The 18,763-nt window shown below is 52.5% G+C and overlaps 7 protein-coding genes across 7 annotated transcripts; 2 read left to right on the top strand and 5 right to left on the bottom strand.

Annotated features, from left to right (window-relative positions):
- Window positions 1-170: 170 nt before the first annotated feature.
- pfa5 (Palmitoyltransferase pfa5) lies at window positions 171-1,791 on the bottom strand (the record flags this gene model as incomplete). Its single annotated transcript, XM_064837215.1, has 3 exons — window positions 171-865; window positions 917-1,131; window positions 1,328-1,791. 3 exons carry the CDS (start codon window positions 1,789-1,791, stop codon window positions 171-173), a joined length of 1,374 nt encoding a protein of 457 aa, XP_064695174.1.
- A 331-nt stretch (window positions 1,792-2,122) lies between these two features.
- Window positions 2,123-3,065, top strand: LTS14_004512 (uncharacterized protein; the record flags this gene model as incomplete). Its single annotated transcript, XM_064837214.1, has 2 exons — window positions 2,123-2,235; window positions 2,297-3,065. The coding sequence occupies 2 exons, from the start codon at window positions 2,123-2,125 to the stop codon at window positions 3,063-3,065; spliced, it is 882 nt and encodes a 293-aa protein (XP_064695173.1).
- A 154-nt stretch (window positions 3,066-3,219) lies between these two features.
- On the bottom strand, window positions 3,220-4,332 carry LTS14_004511 (uncharacterized protein; the record flags this gene model as incomplete). Its single annotated transcript, XM_064837213.1, has 4 exons — window positions 3,220-3,356; window positions 3,418-3,699; window positions 3,824-4,003; window positions 4,056-4,332. The coding sequence occupies 4 exons, from the start codon at window positions 4,330-4,332 to the stop codon at window positions 3,220-3,222; spliced, it is 876 nt and encodes a 291-aa protein (XP_064695172.1).
- A 2,411-nt stretch (window positions 4,333-6,743) lies between these two features.
- Window positions 6,744-7,238, bottom strand: CUP9 (homeodomain superfamily; the record flags this gene model as incomplete). The annotated part of the gene is made up of 3 exons (XM_064837212.1): window positions 6,744-6,866; window positions 6,917-6,967; window positions 7,023-7,238. The coding sequence occupies 3 exons, from the start codon at window positions 7,236-7,238 to the stop codon at window positions 6,744-6,746; spliced, it is 390 nt and encodes a 129-aa protein (XP_064695171.1).
- A 3,995-nt stretch (window positions 7,239-11,233) lies between these two features.
- Window positions 11,234-12,518, bottom strand: LTS14_004509 (uncharacterized protein; the record flags this gene model as incomplete). Its single annotated transcript, XM_064837211.1, has 2 exons — window positions 11,234-12,375; window positions 12,461-12,518. 2 exons carry the CDS (start codon window positions 12,516-12,518, stop codon window positions 11,234-11,236), a joined length of 1,200 nt encoding a protein of 399 aa, XP_064695170.1.
- A 3,453-nt stretch (window positions 12,519-15,971) lies between these two features.
- MDM34 (ERMES complex subunit) lies at window positions 15,972-17,750 on the top strand (the record flags this gene model as incomplete). Its single annotated transcript, XM_064837210.1, has 1 exon — window positions 15,972-17,750. One exon carries the CDS (start codon window positions 15,972-15,974, stop codon window positions 17,748-17,750), a length of 1,779 nt encoding a protein of 592 aa, XP_064695169.1.
- Window positions 17,751-17,996: 246 nt separating this feature from the next.
- ECM15 (UPF0045 protein M15) lies at window positions 17,997-18,484 on the bottom strand (the record flags this gene model as incomplete). The annotated part of the gene is made up of 2 exons (XM_064837209.1): window positions 17,997-18,169; window positions 18,433-18,484. 2 exons carry the CDS (start codon window positions 18,482-18,484, stop codon window positions 17,997-17,999), a joined length of 225 nt encoding a protein of 74 aa, XP_064695168.1.
- Between the last annotated feature and the right edge of the window lie 279 nt (window positions 18,485-18,763).

The following is an 18,763-nucleotide window of genomic DNA, read 5'->3' as shown; positions in this document are numbered from 1 at the left end:
TACTTCCGTATAGCTTCATATAGCGCATGTGAAGCTCTCCGCCCTCGACGCTCTGGGCACAAAGAGAACGGGAGCGTGTGTGGCGCGTGGTTGGTAGTGGCAAGTCTTTGTTCTTCGACTGTTGCGACCAACCATTCCAGTGAGTTCTATTCGGCTTCAATTCAGGCACTTCATTGCACAACGTCACGCTCGCGTTGCCACTCCTGCTCTCTTTCTGCCCTTCTAGCTTCCTTCCGCTGCCTTCGTGTCTCCTTTTCCACGAAATAGCCATCAGGCCTCTCCCCATTCTGCCAACCAGGATCAACTTTCCGCTTCCGTCCCCGCCTACTGCTGACAGTGCTGTCCTTCTGGTTCGAAGCAGAATACTGCACCAGCCCAGCATCCTCCAGAAAGTTCTCGAACTGTGGGCCTAGCGGATAGAATGACACATCCGAGGAGTGTTCTGCCAAAGGTGATCGTTTCAATGGCAATAGCCAATCGTGCATCTTCTCGCCCAACACGTTCGTGAAATTTCGATACGGCGTGCCGAGATCCCATGGGTTCATCCTAGGTGGCGTCTCCAGTATGGCAAAAGTGCGCGACTGAGGTGCTGGAAGCGGTGGCCGATCTGTCGCAGGCTGTAGCGGATATGTCACTGTGCCTCTCCAGAATTCGGATTTGGTCGCACGTCGGAAGGCTCTATTGTTGCTATTGTTATTACTGAAGTAGCGGCTGTGCGACGGATCGTCGATTTCAGATGTAAGAGGCCGCTCACTGTCTTCGTCGTCTTCCAAAGGTGACCTTGAGGAAGGTGTCCGGGCAGTACGTTCTGGAGCAAGTGGTAGATTGCCATTCACCGATGCTTGCAACTCCGGTGGCAGAAGAACTGCCATAAAAAAAGTGAGGTCTCTGCCAGCATGTTCGATCGTTGTCATACCCAGAAAAGCCAGGTGCAGACTATTGAGGACCATGCCAAGCGTGAAGAATAGAAAGAAACCTCCCAGGCCCAAGGCAAGATCCCACTGAACGTTTGATCTTCGCTCGTGGACGAAATATGCCATGACGATAGTAAGATACAAACACAGGACCATGGCGTACAAAAGAAATTGCAGGAAGAACTTGATGCTACGCTCCCCAACCACACCGCCTACCCTAAACGTCTGAAGTCAGCTTGTTGTTCTTTTCACGGTAGTAGCCCGTAGCATAGCTAAAGGCAAATGCTATCAGCCACTGCTAGACAATCAAGACCCAAAACAATTTGGGGCTTGTGACGTCCGGATGGTCGTAGCATGTGGTAGTGAGCTGACAGTGCTCGCTGCTAGCTATGGTCGCTCTAATCTGCACGTACCAGGGACAAAAGTGATCCATTTTCAATGTACACCTTCCCACATCCTGATTGTGATGAGCACGATCTGGCTTCCAGCTCTCGCAAAAGCTGCACCAGATCGGTCTGCCGTTGGCGTCACACACAAAGACATCTCGCATCCAGAACTCAGGCGAAGGATCATCGCGCAGCTTCTCATTTCCGATGTCTGTATAACCAGGCGCGAGGAAGACCACAAGCAGAAGTCGAAGGTAAGTGGCGGCGACAGGTATCAGGAGAGCAAACCATACAATCGGTATGGCTATGCCTGCAGCGACTCGTGGCTTTAAGTCATCCGGGGCATTAATCAGGTAGTTGATGCTCAGTGGTCCGACAACCACATATGAGCAATATGCCACAATCAGGACCAGTATCACAGGCACAACCTTAGCAGTCGCAAGCGATACTTTGTTCTGCTGGGTGACCTGGATAGGCCGATCGGCGGCCATTGAGGCCAGTGGCCCAAATGAGGTGCTATAAGAATGGAATCAACTGGAGCAGACAAAAAGATGACATGATGTCGATGTTGTTGTGATATTGAATGGGAGTCCGGGTGGCTGTTTGGCGGCTGGAGGTCGAATGGTGGTGTCACTTCCTCGCGTGGCTGGTGACCGAAACAACCGAAAACACGCTATGGATCTACCCGACTAGCTGCATGATGACGAGATTGTAATCTAGATGTAGATATGAGCTTGAAGCTCACCAGCAGGACTCACGTTATTCCAAGGAGCTGTTTCGGCGATTGATGCCATCCACGATTCCATACTGGCATTCTGGGATATGGCGACAACTGCAGCGAAGAAGAAGCTAGTGGTCTGCGGCGGCAATGGGTTCCTTGGTAGCAGGATATGCAAAGCTGCTGTGGCACGAGACTGGGATGTCACATCTATAAGGTGGGTGCTTGTGGACGCACGGAAGTAGTTGTGTGTCGGAACCATATTGACCTAATATCAGTCGATCAGGGGAACCTAACTGGCCCAGCGTCTCATCACATCAAACCGCACCGTCATGGTCAAAGTCAGTAACGTGGCGGGCAGCCAATATCCTCCAACCAGAAAGCTACAAAGCCGACCTCGAAGGTGCAGATGCCGTGGTGCATAGCATGGGTATCCTACTGGAAGCAGATTATAAAGGTGTCTTGACAGGCAAAGAGTCACCAATAGCAGGCATGAGACGAGCGTTCTCGGCCACGAAGATGGGCAGCAGCGCAAACCCGCTCGACAGGAAGTCTGGTGAAGCACTAGAGCCGGGCGAGCAAGACGGTCAACTCACATATGAGCTCATGAATCGGGACTCGGCAGTTATACTGGCCAAGGAAGCGAATGAAGCAAAGGTATCAGCCTTTGCATACATATCTGCGGCAGCCGGAGCACCAATATTGCCGGGTCGATACATCAGCACGAAACGAGAAGCTGAATCAACGATCTCGACAACATTCCCGCGCATGCGCAGTGTCTTCATCCGTCCTGGCTTCTTGTTCGACAGTAGTCGAGGATTTACGATGCCAATGGCTGCTGTGACCTACGGCGGCTTCCTGGCCAATAGTCTGACAGGCGGCAATCTTACATGGCTGATGGGAGCTGGAGGTGCCAAGCCATTGAAAGCTGATCTTGTTGCTGAGGCTGTGGTGGAAGGGCTTGCAGACGAGCAGGTCAAAGGCCCAGTCGAGGTCAAGGAGATTGAGTCGCTTGCCAACAGAGCATGGAGGAAGGGAATGCTGTGATGGCATGGCCTCGCACTCTACTCCGCCGTGTCACGCATTGAATGCTGATACTGTATAGTAATGTACCATCAACTGTATGCTCAACAATATAATAGCTCCATGTCTGTGGTCTGATACTGAAACTTTCGCTAATCGTGAGACGCAGTTCGTACATTCAAGCAGTGAAGTAGTAGGCTTCCAGCTGCTTCTTCGTTCTGGCACCTGCATTGTGATGTCGATTCTCTTCCCAGACCTGCCCGCCTTCGCCATAATGATTCGACAGATGGCCGAGGAAGAAGTCCAGGTTCTTGTCTACCGGCCAGAGTTAGTCATCATCATTCGCTGCGCAGACGCTACACACGCGAAACCTTACCCGCCTGCGGGAATGCGTCCTTGAACGTCTGGAAGAGCTCGTCTACGCTAGGCTTCTTATTCGCATAAGTAACCTTCTCGCCGAAGAATTGCAGATACTTCCGCATATGCATCAAGTCCTCTTTGGCGTCTGGTTCCCAACCTTCCTCGATATGGCCTGGGATGACCGTCTCAGGCTTGAGACCAATCTCAATCAAATCGAGTGTCTTGAACCAAGCGTCCAGCAACTGCGGTGATTCCACTTCCTCCACCCAGACGTGTGTTGAGCGGGCATAGACAGCATCTGGGAAAGTGTCAACGGGAAGGTGTTGATGTTCAGAACGAAGCTTCAGTGCATCAATACTTGCCTCCACAGATGATGGTCCTCTCGGTAGGTAGCCAGAACAGGGTGTGATCGACCGAATCACCCTGCAGAGGTCCCAGGAGGAGCACTGGCGATGCCTCGTTGCCTTCCAGCACAAATAAGCTGTGATGGAACGGTGTCGGCTTCGTAGGATTGGACGGCACATTTTCCTTGCCAAACACGCTTGGCCAATACTTCACTTTCTCATCGTACTCGCGATCGATGCCGGCGCAGACTTTCGGCCCTACTCAGCACGCACGACCCTGGTAACTTCACACAGTGATTGTTGAACTCACCGTAAGGAGCTGCATACAACGTGGCGTCTGCGTTCACCTCCAGAATTGGATTCGCGCTGAAGTAGTGGTCCGGGTGGTGATGAGTAACGAAAATTGCTTTCAGCGGTACGGATGTCTTTTGCTTGATCCAAGCGACCAGTTGTTTCGCGTCTGGAATAAGGAAGGGAGGATCTATCAGAGCAGCCGCTTTCGTGCCCACGATCAGCGTTGATACTGATGAAAGGCCCTTCTCGGAGGAAGAGTGGTAGTATGTTTGTAGCTTGCTGCTGGTAGCCATAGCTTGACACGGAGCTGTTTGACAGCTTGTACATAGAACGGTAGCATATGCTTCTTTGGACCTCGAGTCAATAGGCTCAATCGTCTTTCTAGATAACTTATAGCACAATCTTTCGTATGATTAGTGACAGTTATGCCGGCAGATCTGATTATGAGTCGATTATTATATAGCCTCGGGTAGGATATCTGCCGTTGATACGGTAAGCAGCCTTAATTTCCTTATTCCCTCTTCCTCTCGAGTCGGCAGCCACCAATTATCAGCTCGTGCCGTGCGGTCATGTTCCTATAATCTTCAACCCCTCACCTTACTCTTGCCGTATCTCGCAACGCAAAAACTCTACAAGCACCAGCCACATTTCCGATCGGCAGGTCGGAACGATCGTTGGTCGTGTTTGAGTTCAAAATCATTTTGAGTTCAAAGTCTTTTTGAGTTCAAACTCTTTTGCGACTGCGCTCGTCGTCGTACTTCGTATATTGGAGCACCTGCAGCCAAGATCAACACTTTCATGGCCAAATAGAACACACTGCCGCCATGTGATCTGGATCGAGCTTCGGTTGGTGATCCGACCAGGTGTCGTTGCGGACCTACTGCCATTGGTAACGCTATTGCTGTCGACCCCACTGGATAACGTTCTCACTGATATCGATGGGATCGTGCTGGCATTGGAAGTCAAAGATCTCACACATCAATCCATCGGAGCGGATTCCATCGTTCCCTGCCACTATCCTGTTTGGGTGCGGCTTTCATGAAAAGGAACACCACGTTACGAGGGTCACAGCCCGAGGTTCCGAGAAGTTGAGCAACGTGCATGAACCTACAAAGGATCAGACTTCGACTTCAGACTTCAGACTTCAGACTTCCAAGGAACGACCGTTGAGAACCAGACATCGCCCTCTCCTCCTATCACTGGCTACAGTACCGGACCTCGAAAACAAGTTCCGTCATAAGCTACCGAGACAGCTGCGCTAACCGAACCTTCAGATGTTGTCGTCCAGGCTAGAGTTCGTTATAGGTCAATCATGATGCTATCCGACAGCGGTAAATGCATCTCCGGCATCATGCGATGTAGGACCCAAAGTCAGAAGATGTGGGCGTACCGCTGATTAACCTTTTTACTGAAGGGGCTGGACTACAGGATCACTGGGCGTCGTTCATCGTATTTGTCCTATTGCTTCCCCGACTCATCATATGGTTACATCGAGACACATGCGATCGGCAACCCGATTAGGGCAGCGATTAAGGCTGAGGTCGCGACCGTATCGCCCTAATCTACATGGTGTATGCATCTTTCGCGAATCCGGCTTGTTGTAACCCGCGGGCTGTACTGACCATGCAGCATGCAGGTGTGACATGCTTGCAGGAACCTTTGACATGGCGTGTCTGTGGAAAGCCGGTTTGTCTTTGTATCAGCGATCAATCGGCAACAATGGCTCCACGTCTGCAACATCAGACCCCTCCGCGGTGGTATGGACTTGTAGATGCAGACGCAAGCAGAGCATGGTATACGTAAATCGGACTCATCAGCATGCAGCGTGGATGTCGGTAACGATATACCGTATAAACTGGTTGCCAAGACCATGGTCTTATAAGATTTGATTACACTTTCATCAATTTTTAACGTGGTCTTCAAGCGCAGGTGGTCTTGTGGCAGAGCATGGTCTTGGCAACCAGTTTATACGGTAGTGTTTAGCCTGGTTCGAGATAACAAGGTAACTCGTGGAGAGCCGAGCATGATCAACGATGCAGGATCCATAGACTCACAAATCTTGGCTCAAGTCCACATATGAAGGCGGCGCCGCGGACGCGGCAGGATTTTCGAGTTTCAGCGTCCGCATGCGCTTTTTACTTCGACAAACCTCGCCTGCCGGGTGGGGGGGCAGTGCAAAGTGGATGTCTCAATGATTACGAAGCCGCAAACGATGTTGACACCCGTCAAAGACGATCTAAGGGCTCGTTCTCTTGCTCCCATCTGAAGTGAAAATTATCAGACCCGGTTGGGCCGGTGGGGGAAGTCAGACGGTTTAGAGGACCTCGAGAAGTCCTCCAAACCGATCTGTCGGAAGCAGCCCCCACGCTCTTGAAATAAGTTGGAAAAACTCCAGATGGGAGCAAGAGAACGAGGCCTAAGCCGAGATGTTTGCCTTGTGATCCAGGCCACCAAGGACCGGAACCTGTGCGTTCACTTCGGTATGGAGATAACCTGGCCGGGTCCCTCATGGTTCTCGAGATGTCTGATTTCGTTCGAATTTCTCTAGTTTATTCTCTGCAGCATCAGAAAAGTCGGTCGCCGAACGCCCATCCACATCTGTACGCGCGTGATTATATTACAAACGCTGTATAGTTCGTCTGTCATGTAGCTCGTAATTCGTCTTGTAACGAGGTTCTGTCCTCCAATTGCCAACAGCCACTCTTCACATCATCTCAACGTCGCGGCTCGAGCCGTGATGCTTGTCACGTCGATCGCGTAGCTCTGGGCACCGACGACGATGATTGATGAACCAATTACTGACCTGAGTCATGCTGATACCAGTAGCCTGAGCTGTATGTCAGCGTTTGCATCATGTCGGGTTTCTGGCAGACTTACCCGCGAAAAGAGCGCTTTCTGCTCCTCGCTAGGGTATGGGTTGGTTATGTTCTAGCAGGGGATCAGCGATGTAGCACAGCCATCCTAGGACGACGCGTATGCTTACTTGATCGAACCACGTCTTCATGATCTCGGTCGACTGCTTTGGTAGGTTACTTCTCTTTCTTGCTTTGCCCTGCTGATGGTCGTACTGGCTTGGCATGAAGAAGGACGAACGTGCCACTTCATAAGGAGAGTGCTGGTATTGGTGTGCGGCCCGGTATCCTAAGCCTTCCAGATGAGGTTGGTACGAGTCTCTTCGCATAGGTTGCGGATCGTTCATGGGCGGGTAGGTATAGCTTGCTGGAGGACGTGGCTCGAAGGCCACGCTACCACGGTGCCTGTCTGGCACGGCTTGTATAGGTACTCTTGTGGGAGAGCAGCGCGTTTGCGTTTGGCTGGGATCGGCGGACGAGTACGGTCTGTATTGTGCCTCTTGTGCTGAGATCTGTCCGGCTGTATAGTAGTGGTGGTCACTGTTCCCTCTGTCCATAGAGGCCATGCCCAAGTCGAAAGTGGTAGGTGATGCGTGCTCAGATCTCGAAAGCCTCCGATTCGGAAGCTCTGTAAACTGCACAGAATAGCGACGAGGATCTTCTTGCTTAGGACTTTCGTTGACGCGTCGACGTGCTAGATCTCTGCTAGACTGTACCTCAGCAGTTCGCGAGATTGATGGACCGTTCAGCAAAGAGCCCACAGACCCACGAACATCCCGAATTGGACCGTCACCGTCGTTCGCAGGCTCAGTTCGTTGTTTCTTGTTGGGGTAGAATGCAAGAGGCTTATAAGTCGTAGAAGTGAAGACCGGTTCACGAGGGCACGGTTGAAGTGGTGCCGCGAACTCAGTCGGCGTTTGTGGTGGGCTGGACATAGTTTGTCCCAGTATCTAGAGATGTCAGATGCTGCTTACGTGGTACAGTGTGCTCAACAAACCATTTTCAGAGGAGGGAGAGATTGCCTGTGCGGTTCTGTTCCTCTGTAAGGTGGTGAATGTGGTGCGGATTGACGACCCAAAGGAATGTCGAAAGGCTTCAGTTCGAATGGACTATTTGGCGTGGTCATCGACTGCCCCTGGCGAAACTTGCCGCTGGCAGGTCTCGGACGTTTTGCATCGCTACGCCCATTGACCTCGCACTCAGCTTCGAGCGCATCATCGCTGGAACGGGATGCCTCTGGTGTCGGCAATCTAGAGAAAGGCCGGCGTCGATCTTGTGGAGATGATTTTCGAGACCATGCTCTACCATCCTTCAGAGTGAGGTTCTCCATAATAGCAGCGTTGTTTCGTGAGCGTATCGTCCCAAACGTGACGACAGCGTGAATGAGGTACGGCCTGACGTGATGTCGCCAGAGCAGAAGGACCACGCCGTTTCCTGGTCGGACGAATCCTCCTGTCGTAGCGCTGGGAGAATCCAAATCGTGCGCAGTACAAAGAGTGTCGTTTGCACAATAAGAGTGCAGCCAGAGTAACAAGCTGCACTGCTGTTCGCAAGTTCTGAGAAGCCGGCGTAGGATGAGGACCCGTCAGCCCCTCTCGTCGTCCAGGATAAAACGCTCGTCAGTGGAGGTAAGACCGAGATGTGTTCCAACGGGATTGACGATCCAAATTGTTTCCTGGACCAATACTGCAATCCACGAAGCAGTAATATGGACCTTGAATGCTGCGAGGCTGTGGAGTTGAGGCGGTGCGAGTGATGATTGTGCCGACTAGAACAACTCTGAGGCACAGAAGCCAAGTGTTGAGTATCGCCGTATGCAGGTCATCGCGGTAAATCTAAACGCGCATTCGGACGAGACGTAGATGCATACTTTAGAGCCGAGTCAAAACGCAGGGAACGCAAGGGTGAGGGTCCGAGCGAGAGGTTAACATCTCTGTACCTGGGTACTACCGGTACTACCATCATGGGAACAGCGTGGACCCAGCTGTAACGGCCCGCATGGCACAAGGCCCATGCGAGCACCGCGACCATCGCTGACCAGTAGTATCCTCCTAGCCGGAGAAAGGTGGGTGGCAGCTCTGCTTTTGACACATGCCTAGAGGGCGAGTCCTGAGCGGCAGGCTGAAGAAGCATGCTTACCAGTCTGGGACATTGCGAAGCCGGGAATCTCGTCACGGTACTCAACACGCGTGGCGCATGGAGACCTGTACAGATACGATCCATAGTTGTTATGGACCGATGTCGAACAATTTGCGCCAAGCAAGGAAAGATATAGCTACTGTTCGCTATCGAGTGGAATCTGTTGACCACGTATTGCCAATGCAGGGTATTGCTCGCTCGCCGCCTCATGTTGACAGCGATAGATAGCTTCACCCTCGTATTGATTGGATTTCTCTGAGCGGCGAGGAAGTCAGCATGTCCGCAACCGCTAGCCGGACGCCTCACGAACTAGGTTCTCCGCAGAACGCCGAGCATGCGTCTGAATTAATATTGTCGCTCCGACCGCTCGATCATCATAGCTTCGATCTACGGTGCCCGTCTGCTTTCTGCTACGGCCTTCTGGATCTGCTCCACACGGACGTAGGGGGCTAGAGTGACAGCTAATAGCCTACAGAGACGCCACTGTCACTTCAAGCCTGTGGCATACTTTGCTTGGCGTCAGCTTTGATTAATTCGGTCCTCCGCGCGAGATGGGTCCCGACCATGATTGAGCTGCAATAGCCAAGTGCGCGATGCAACAACGGTCCCACCGACCATGCCGTCCGCGTCTCGTAACCAGGTTGCTGGCTCCTGCTATACGCACGGGGCCGGAAAGACAAAGCCTAGCCGCATGGGTGTGGTCACTGTGGTGTGAGAGGTTGACGGCAGCAGGGGTAGGGTTTGAGCTCTGATTTTTGACATGCCGAGTTGCCCGCGTGCTACTGGGTTCACCGCTGCGCCAGTGACGCAACTCTCACGCTCTACACAGCATAGGTCTCTTGGCCTTGCTGATCTCACCCGATGGACCGATTGATCGATGTGCTGTACGCAAGATCAGCCGTAGACGCCCGGCATGCACTGTTCGTCTCCGGCCATAACGTGATCATGCTACTTGTGGCCGCTCTTCGGGACAGCATGAGCCGTAGTGCTGACTGCCCAATGACAGCGGCAACCATAGATTGATCCGCACCACAGTAATGTAGACAGACGTCGTCCGATTGGTACAATATTAGCAGATGGCGTGCGATTACCATCGTCACGGATCTCGGGGGGTTACTCGCGATCTCTCATTCTAACCTCTCCTGGCCGTAAATTGACCCGCATCGCATCCAGGGTGACTTCTGTTCACGGACCAACGTTGCGTCTCAGACTGCTTCAGCAGTGAATCAGGCACGAGTTGGTGGCGTCAAACTCGCGCGTCCCTGAACTTTCAGTAGCCCAGCCCAAACATTCACCTCAAAGGTGAGCTTGTCAACCATCGATCACTGAGCAGACTGCTCTGAAGGTCGACATGACAATGCATGCGCTTGTGACTAGCCAAGCAGCTACCAGCCGAGCATGTGCGGACCGTGCAGGGCTCACCAGGACACATCACCACAATCTGGGACGAGGATCTCGTGGCTCGGGACATGCTGTGCGCCATGTGGCTTGAAGGATCAATTTTCCTTCCTTCAGAAATGAAAGCAGTCAAAGGATGCTTGTCGTTGTGCATGCTCAACTACCCGCCACCTGTCTGCACCACTTGCAGATCCTGCAGAATCTTGGGTTGCATCGCCTGCAAAAACACATATTCACATTCATCCTCATGGTGCCAAAACTTCACCGACCGAACAGCCGGATCCCCTTCATCGCGCACAGACTTCGATGGCCATTTGGGCTCGATCGCAGCTTACAGCATGCACGAATACAGGGTCCCCATTGCACGGCTCATCGCTCATGTGAGCGCATCTTGGTTCGCCTGTCTGTCCACCCGGCTCACATGTCACCTAACCGCTCCCAATGACCAGGCGTAGGGTCATCCCCTCATCCCAAGCATGTCGCTTCTTACCGATACTCTGGGGCCCAATGCAGTGGCACTGTCATCCCCAACCCTGTGTGAACTTCATTTGTGCTTCCTCAGCTTTTGCGTTGTAGCACCGCGCAGCTTTTGACAAGTGCGAGGCTTGCGATAAGTAGGATGCCTGTACAACAAAGATTTTGACATTTCCATGTGTCACGACGCGAAGTTGACCGATGGCCGGGTGGGCCTTATGATTTGATAAGTAATGCTATCATGCTATACATCTGCACCTCCCCATCATGAAACGCATCCATAACGATCTTTGTTTTCCCTTCACCTCAACAATGCAAGGCCGCTGTGCAACTACAACGCGAAATGCAAGACTGCCAAAAGCGTGAAGCACAGCGTCGCATGTTTGACACCAGCTGACCCGGCGCCGGACGTGCTCTGGTTTTGCACTGCTGTCGAGGTGGTCGTTCGACCCACAGGATTCGTTACGCCGTTCAAGCGGTCAACAGTTGCGATTGCCGGTCCGGCGTTGAAGAAATCGACCAGGATGAAGGTGGGTGCGCGGCCGTACTCGCTGGTGCACTGCGTCGCTGCATTTCCAAGGCTTCCGACACCGCCATTTTCCGAGTTCGTGACTGAGAGGTATGTGTCGTTCGGAGTCTGGATGCCAAACACTGCCTGTTCGTACAGAAAGTGGTTCATCAATGGCATCATACCCGACGAGAGCGCACTGTTGGTGTTGTTTCCTAAACTTGTTGGTCGATTCGCCGTACAGGAGAAGCCAGTGAGGTCCGTTATGTCATAATTATTCTCGAATATGTAGGTGAACTCGTTCATCAGATAAGGAGCAGCTGAGTTGCTGCTGAGATCCGCAACGAAGTTTACAAGGCGAGTCCCATCGTTGATCAAGGTTTGCAGCGTTGGCCATTGTGTGGTCGCCCTCGAGCTTGACGGTTGATAGGCTATATTACTGATGCCGGCGGCCTCGTACTCGGCAGCCAGATCACTGGCAGTGGCACTAGCACCATTGACCAGCAGAATCGTAACGACCTCGTTCGGATTGATTGTCAACCAAGTATTGACCTCGCTCAACCAATCCCGAAGACGACCAGCATCTAGCAGGGAACAGCTTGTGTGGCAAACGTTCAAGGTCCCAGCACTCGAATTTGTCTGCACCTGTGCGCTCAATAGACGGACGCCAGCAGACAACTGCGCGGTGGTGTTGAGGTACTGGTTGCCGCTGACATCGTAACCATTCGATGCATCACGGATGAAAGGGCTATCGTGGGCTCCTAGGTGAGTGATGTTGTCGTAGGCTCGACTGCAGAGAGAAGGAGAATTGTTGCATGCTGTAGAGGAGTTGCTGCTTGCTGCGTAAGCTACCCGCAGAGCAGCGGGAAGCAGCAGTAACTTCTTCATCGAGATCCCAAGCATGTTGGTCGTAGATGCCTGGCTAATAGTGAGTGTGATACACCGTTGATGTGTGTGTATGGAGGCTGGAAGTGGCAAAACGTGATGACAGGAAGATGTGAAGAATACCAGAAAGAAGGTAATGGCAATACCTTTCTACCCAGCACTTACGAAGCTGTGGATCAGACTCGCCAGCAATAGGTCTTTCCAAAGCCGTGTCTCTCATCATCCTAACTGCGCCTTCTGTGGATTTCGTCTTGGTTGTCGTCAGCTGCTACCCAGAAATAGCCGCGGACCCGAGTACAAAGCGTGGCGCCACGTAACATGCTGCTCATCCAGGAATCTCTCGTTGGAAAGGAAAAGTCCTGCAACAAAACCGCTTGGATATACCGTAGGCAATGTCGACCTTTCAGTGCTCGAAAGCGTGATGAGGCTGAGATTATGTCGTCGACTCATGTCTGGACGACCACGTGATGACTAACCTCATGCGGGATACGCGAACCATCGGCACCTCTAAACCGGAGACGGCTGTTGATCGTGGGACAGCAGGGCGACGAGTGGACGACAGGAGTATAATAAAGTGCTGACGCCAGATGTGCGCTGCCAGTTCGCGAGCCAAGCGCCACAAGCGCTTTCAGTGTTCCGAAAGCCGGTTACGAGGCCGGCACTCGCTGTTTGAGACACTCATGTGGCCACCACACGCTTGACAAATACTACCTCAGTATAACAGCTGCAAGTGTGACAGTGGCTTGAAGCTTGTTCTCGTGCTAAGTGGAGAGCCATAGCCTATAGGTATGGTTTCTGACTCCCTGAGAGCACTGTGGAATCATGGTACGGTATCATTTGATTTGGGTCGTAGTCCGTGAGGAACTCGTGGGCTATCTAACTAAAGCGGAATGTCAATGGCCGTTACTGAAGCGAATGGATGGGAAACAAGAAGAGCACGCTAAACCAAATCCACCAAAGCAACAAGCAGTCTCGATAGGCCGTCATCCGTCTTTCCTTAGGCACACCATGTACTTCTGTCGATGTTTCGCAGGCTTTAACTCTCTTTTGAACATTCTGTTCCAAACGACTCACACCTGCCTGTATCCGAAAGGAGATCTCACTTCGTGTAGACATAGCACCTATGACACTTGATGTGCTTGTTGCAGATACACTGGTCGCGGACGAGAGCTGGATTGTTGGTATTTCGACAAACGCAGCACACCCTGCGCAGCATGGTCAGTATTGTCAATTCGGATGGGCCACGAACGACGGAAAACACCTACCAGTACCCAACTACACTTGGCTGATTTGGTGGCGCTCCACCTCGGCCACTGTGACTGACACCCTGCGATGTACCAGAGGAGTGATGGTGGCTGTTTGTCGTCTGGTCGGGTGCTTGGCATTCAAGAGTGCGGCCGCGATGCTCCTCGTCGTCCTGGTCGTGCGCGATATGAAGAGCAAGTGCAGCGCCCATTGTGTCTAATGTGTCTGATATCCGCGGGGAGATATGCGTGATGTGAATGTTCTCCTAACGTTCTTTCGAGGTATGGCTTCTCTTGGGCGGTGGTGATGCTGAGGTCTGGAGCTGGTGCTGGATAAGCCTTTGCAGTGAGCTGGGTCTTGGTGCTTGATATATCCAGCGCAGGTCATTGTAACAGGCATCTTGTCGCCTTCACTTACACCAGTGCCTTCACATCACCAGATTGACAACGCCCTTCAGGTACAAGGGTATAAAGATTCGTGGCACTGTTGGAGCCAGAAATCCCACTGCGCCTGGTTGAACAAGAGCTCAAATCACCACGGCAGCACCGACGGACCAGTATCATGCTCGATGACGATAAGCCCTGGAGAAGACCACAGACCGCCGTCAAGGGATGGCGGTTATCTGCAGGGGTGAAGTAGGGTGGTGCCTATTGCTTTAGCACAAATCGATCGCATCTCAATCAAAACGAGATGACAACCACACTAGCGCTATGCGCATCTGTCCTCCAAGTGAACGGCAAGGAGGCGCTGTATTGCAAACGCCCTGTACTAACGTTAGCCACGTGGGATGGCATCTATGTCCATGACTCAGTACATGTCAACGCCACTCGACAGCCCTATTGTATGCGCATTTCTTACAGGTCTCTACGACATGCTCACTGTAGTCATGACCTGGGCGAAGTATGCCAGGCGTATGGAGGCGACATTACTGGAGCGCTCGTCATTCAAGCTGGCTGTGAACACTCGATCGATACGCTCTCGTCAACCTGCGCCACCGCATCGCGACAATCTCAGCACATCAGCGGGCGACAACAGGCATGAAGAAGTGTCGTAGTCTTCCGAAATTGTGAAAGGCCGTGGAGGTGAAAGTTTGTGTTCAGTTTCGAGCACAGTTTGCGAAACTCTCCGTGACTTCAGCGCTGCGCCACAGGATTTTTGGCTGGCGCTCTAGTCACCCTCCAAATGGCGAGAAACAATAGGCGCCACGCTCCGAGACAAAGATCGTAACGCGACTGCCCGATCTGGCTTGGATATGTGCCGGGGCTTCGAGCATGAAGTACCATGTATCCCGCGGGATACCACAATACAATGGCGCGACAAGGGCATAAATTCTTGGCCGCATAAGGCAGAAAGCCAGCTGGAGTTGATCCGCGGTCGAACAGCAGTCTTCGTAGTGGCAGATCCCTGGAATGAAAGTGCTAAGGACCGTCGGGGCGCAAGCTCCTCAGTGACAGGATTGAACAGCATATTCGAATTTACTATCTTCGTTCCGAGGCAGTGTGGGCGGCCTCCTGTTGATGAGGCCAGTCCGCTGTCCTTCGGGGAGCTGACGTGTTTCGAAAATGCGAGGCTGCTTGTAGAAAAGGGCGACACAAAGTCAGCAGACAGGGCCGTGACGCCGCCGGTGATACACTGCCTTCATACGACTAGGTCTCTGGACATCTGAAAGCGTCGGCGCAGGCGGAAGCATCGCTGGATAAAAGGACACAGGAAGTTTGTCTCGAGCAAGTTCGCCTTTTTTTTGCCTTGATGTCGCCCTACATGATCTCATGACCTGCATCCCCCGTGGCAGCTGTTCGAACGAGCGCTGGAGTCCGTGAAAGTACGTTTGACCAGCAACTGCTCATTCCCTTGGCTTCCATTGTCATGGCAGACGTGTAGTGGCGCTTGTAACGAAACGAGGAAGAAACTGCTGGCTGTCTGATGACGGATACACAGGCTCCTCTGTTCGGGAATGCTCTCAGTAAATGGTTGACACTCTCGGTGGCCGCCAGCTGCAAGGACATCATGTCTACCTTGTAGTGTCGTGATGTGAATATTGCTGTTGATGTTGAAGTTGTCAAGCGCGTGTGACGTGAAGCTGCGGAGCGGAGAGTCCCGGACGTGGAGAAGACGGAACGAGCTGGAGATGGAGATGGATGTTTCAGAAATTACATACAACACGGGCTAAGAGCCATAACAATACCATACCCCGACCTTACCAGCGATATCCTTGCGCACGTTGCATTGGAGAGACCACGGACCTGGAGTGAAAAGGAGCAAGCAGAAAACAGACACTCGACCATCGAGTGGAGCGCGCGAGGTTGCGCAGCCTATCGGCCCAATGTACCACGCGATACCTGTCTTGCGCCAATAGCAAGACTCTAGCGTAGCGACCACAACACTACTCCCAGTCCCCTCAACAGGCTGCTCAGTGGAGCCTACCACAGCTATGGCATTCAACTTCAACTGGTCGCCGCTGATAGCGGATACTGACCGGGTACGCGATATGCTCACCAGCTCGTTGAACAAATCGCCGAAGCCGCCCATTATTGTAGACGATATCCTCGTCAACGAGCTGAACCTGGGATCGACACCACCGGAGCTGGAGATATTGGAGGTTGGTGACCTGGCAGAGGACAGGTTTAGGGGCATCTTCAAGATGAGCTATACCGGCGACGCGTACTTGACGCTGAAGACAAGGGTACAGGCGAACCCGCTGAACACTTTCCTGTCCACGAAGCCAAGCTTTGCGAGTCCGCAGCCGCTGGCAGCGAGTAGTGGCTTGACTATACCGTTGCAGATCACACTATCAGATATCCGGTTGTCCGGGTTCGTGATACTTGTGTTTTCCAAGCAGAAAGGTATCACGCTAGTCTTCCGGAACGATCCGCTGGAGTCGCTGAAGGTGTCTTCTACATTCGACTCGATACCATTCGTGCGGGATTATCTCCAGAAGACGATCGAGAATCAGCTGAGAGTTCTTTTCATGGAGGACCTGCCGGCTATCATACACAGGCTGTCCTTGCGCATGTTCAATTCTGAGCTACAGCCAGCGGACGACGCGGAGAAGGATGCGACCAACGACCAGGTACCAATCGATCCGTTGGCGAGCCCAGCATTGCAAGCCATGGACGGCTCTGGTGATGCTTTCGATGCGGCCCCATTATCGCTCGACACACCCACAGAAACATATGCATCTTTCTCACAGAAGAACCTGCTACGACTCGCTGCTTTGAGCGAAAGCCAAAGAACCCTCAGTCTCTTCACACCCGGGATGCGTGATACCGTCTTTCGTGCATGGGCGAGTGCAGCAGATCGAAACGAACCCAGCAACGGTACGCATACACCTCTACATCGTCCGACATTGTCTAGGATGCAATCTACCTTGGGTGACCAAAGTGCATGGTCATCATCAGCGCCATCACAAACGTCTGAGGCAACGTCTGCTGCCTCACGACCATCACTTGCCAGTGCAGCGACGATGCCAAGCACATATACCCTAGGCACAAATAGTTCTCGCACGCGACCACGAAAACGGAAACACCGAATCGTCAACCTGCGCAAAGACAAGACACCTGAAGACGCGACAGACGGCACGAGCGTATCAAGCGGTTACAACGATAGTGCAAGCAGAAGCGCAGGCACGTCTGCTGAGCCAAGCATGGCGGAAACCGAACCAACGACACTACCAAGCTATATCTCTCGAGAAGGCGAGATCAGTACACCACCGCGAAGTCCGAAGAAGAAAGTCGACTTCAAGGCTTCGTCCGACGGAGGCCAGAACCACGACAGAAACGCCACAATACGTGCTCGACCCGTCACACCTCGCAATACCGCCGTCCAGCTCAACGTAGACAACGACCCAACACCCCGAGCGTCAATGTACCTGCCAGAGAAGCAATCGCAAGAGCAACGACCACCGCTTCGTCGTCAGCCGCTGCCACGAATGCAGACTGTACCCACTCCAGTCCACCGAGCCCAACTATCTCGGTCGACGTCGGAGCTCAGTTTGCGAGGTATGCCGCCAGCTTTCGAAAGTAGTACGGGAGGTATACTTGAGCAAGCCTGGATGATGAAGATGGCAAGTGAGATTGCTAGAAAAGTGTCAGAGGAGAAAGCTAAGCAGGGGACCTGGCGGCTCAGAGGTAGCGGTAGTAGTGATGATGGCTTGCAAGTCGGTGGCGAGGCGCCGCCGGCTTATGTTTCACGAGATGGATTTGCTCTTTGATTTTCTAGGGTTGAAATTTGAGCAAGGTGTTTGGGTATCGGTGGCAAAAACGGAGTCGGTAGGCAATGGACGGCCACGACATATAATCCATGACCATGACGGCGTCACGATCCTCCCCGACTACGGCTCTACTACGCTAGATCAAGACAGGGACAAGCTTCTCGAAGCGTTGTATTAGCGTCCGAAGCTCAGCAGGCACTCTACTACATTAATTGATCTTCAAACATCATATCAGTGATATCATGACTACTCATCCTGTGCAAGCAGATCCTCCACTGCTTTCACCTTATCTTCGAACCCTTGCTTCTTATCCGTTCGAGTCCCGATGCGGATATCACTCTGTATCCTCACCACCCCATTGGCATGAACAAGAGAGTGGCACTGGCCAATGATGGTCATGCATTCGTCCCAGGATCCTTCTATCAAAACATGTGTCGTCGTTAGTAATTTCACAATTTTCTGAAGTAGTTTTGGTTTGCTGGTAAGAGAAATAATGTCGTACCAATTGTTGTTCCGGCAGAATGCATACTATACTTCACCCCCGACTTCTTGAGTAGTCGCTGTACAGCTGCTACCTCTTTCGAGACGGAGGCGGTTGGTGTGCCTATGGGCACGAGGCAGAAATCTTTACGCTAGTGTCAGATTATGCTGATTACTTGCACTTGGTTTGGAGGCCACGTACCTGCCACGCACGCCGACGGCGTTGGCAACTTGCTGGGATCTTGCTCTGCCATTGTGGTTAAGATGTGGCGAAGTTGTGGTGACGAATCCATTGCATGGTTCGGGGAGAAGTTGCGAATGCGGAGGGCGAAGCGGGAAGTTGAGTTCTAGGTTCAGGATCGAGACTTCTCTTCTTCTCGCACATCGTCACTTCGAGATTTGGGTGACCTATCCCAGGTATATCGGGGTGTTGCGACGTGGCCCAGCACGCGCGAGCAGGGACGCGTGAGTGCTGCGACAATGGTCGGTTTACGAGATCTAGCGATTCCTCCCAACAAGAGCTCAAGGCTATC

The sequence above is a fragment of the Recurvomyces mirabilis genome (assembly GCF_035927965.1).
Source record: "Recurvomyces mirabilis strain CCFEE 5264 chromosome Unknown scaffold_10, whole genome shotgun sequence".
NCBI lineage: Eukaryota > Fungi > Ascomycota > Dothideomycetes > Mycosphaerellales > Teratosphaeriaceae > Recurvomyces > Recurvomyces mirabilis.
The sequence above is the reverse complement of the archived record's forward strand: the minus strand, read 5'-3'. Positions and strand labels throughout refer to the sequence as shown.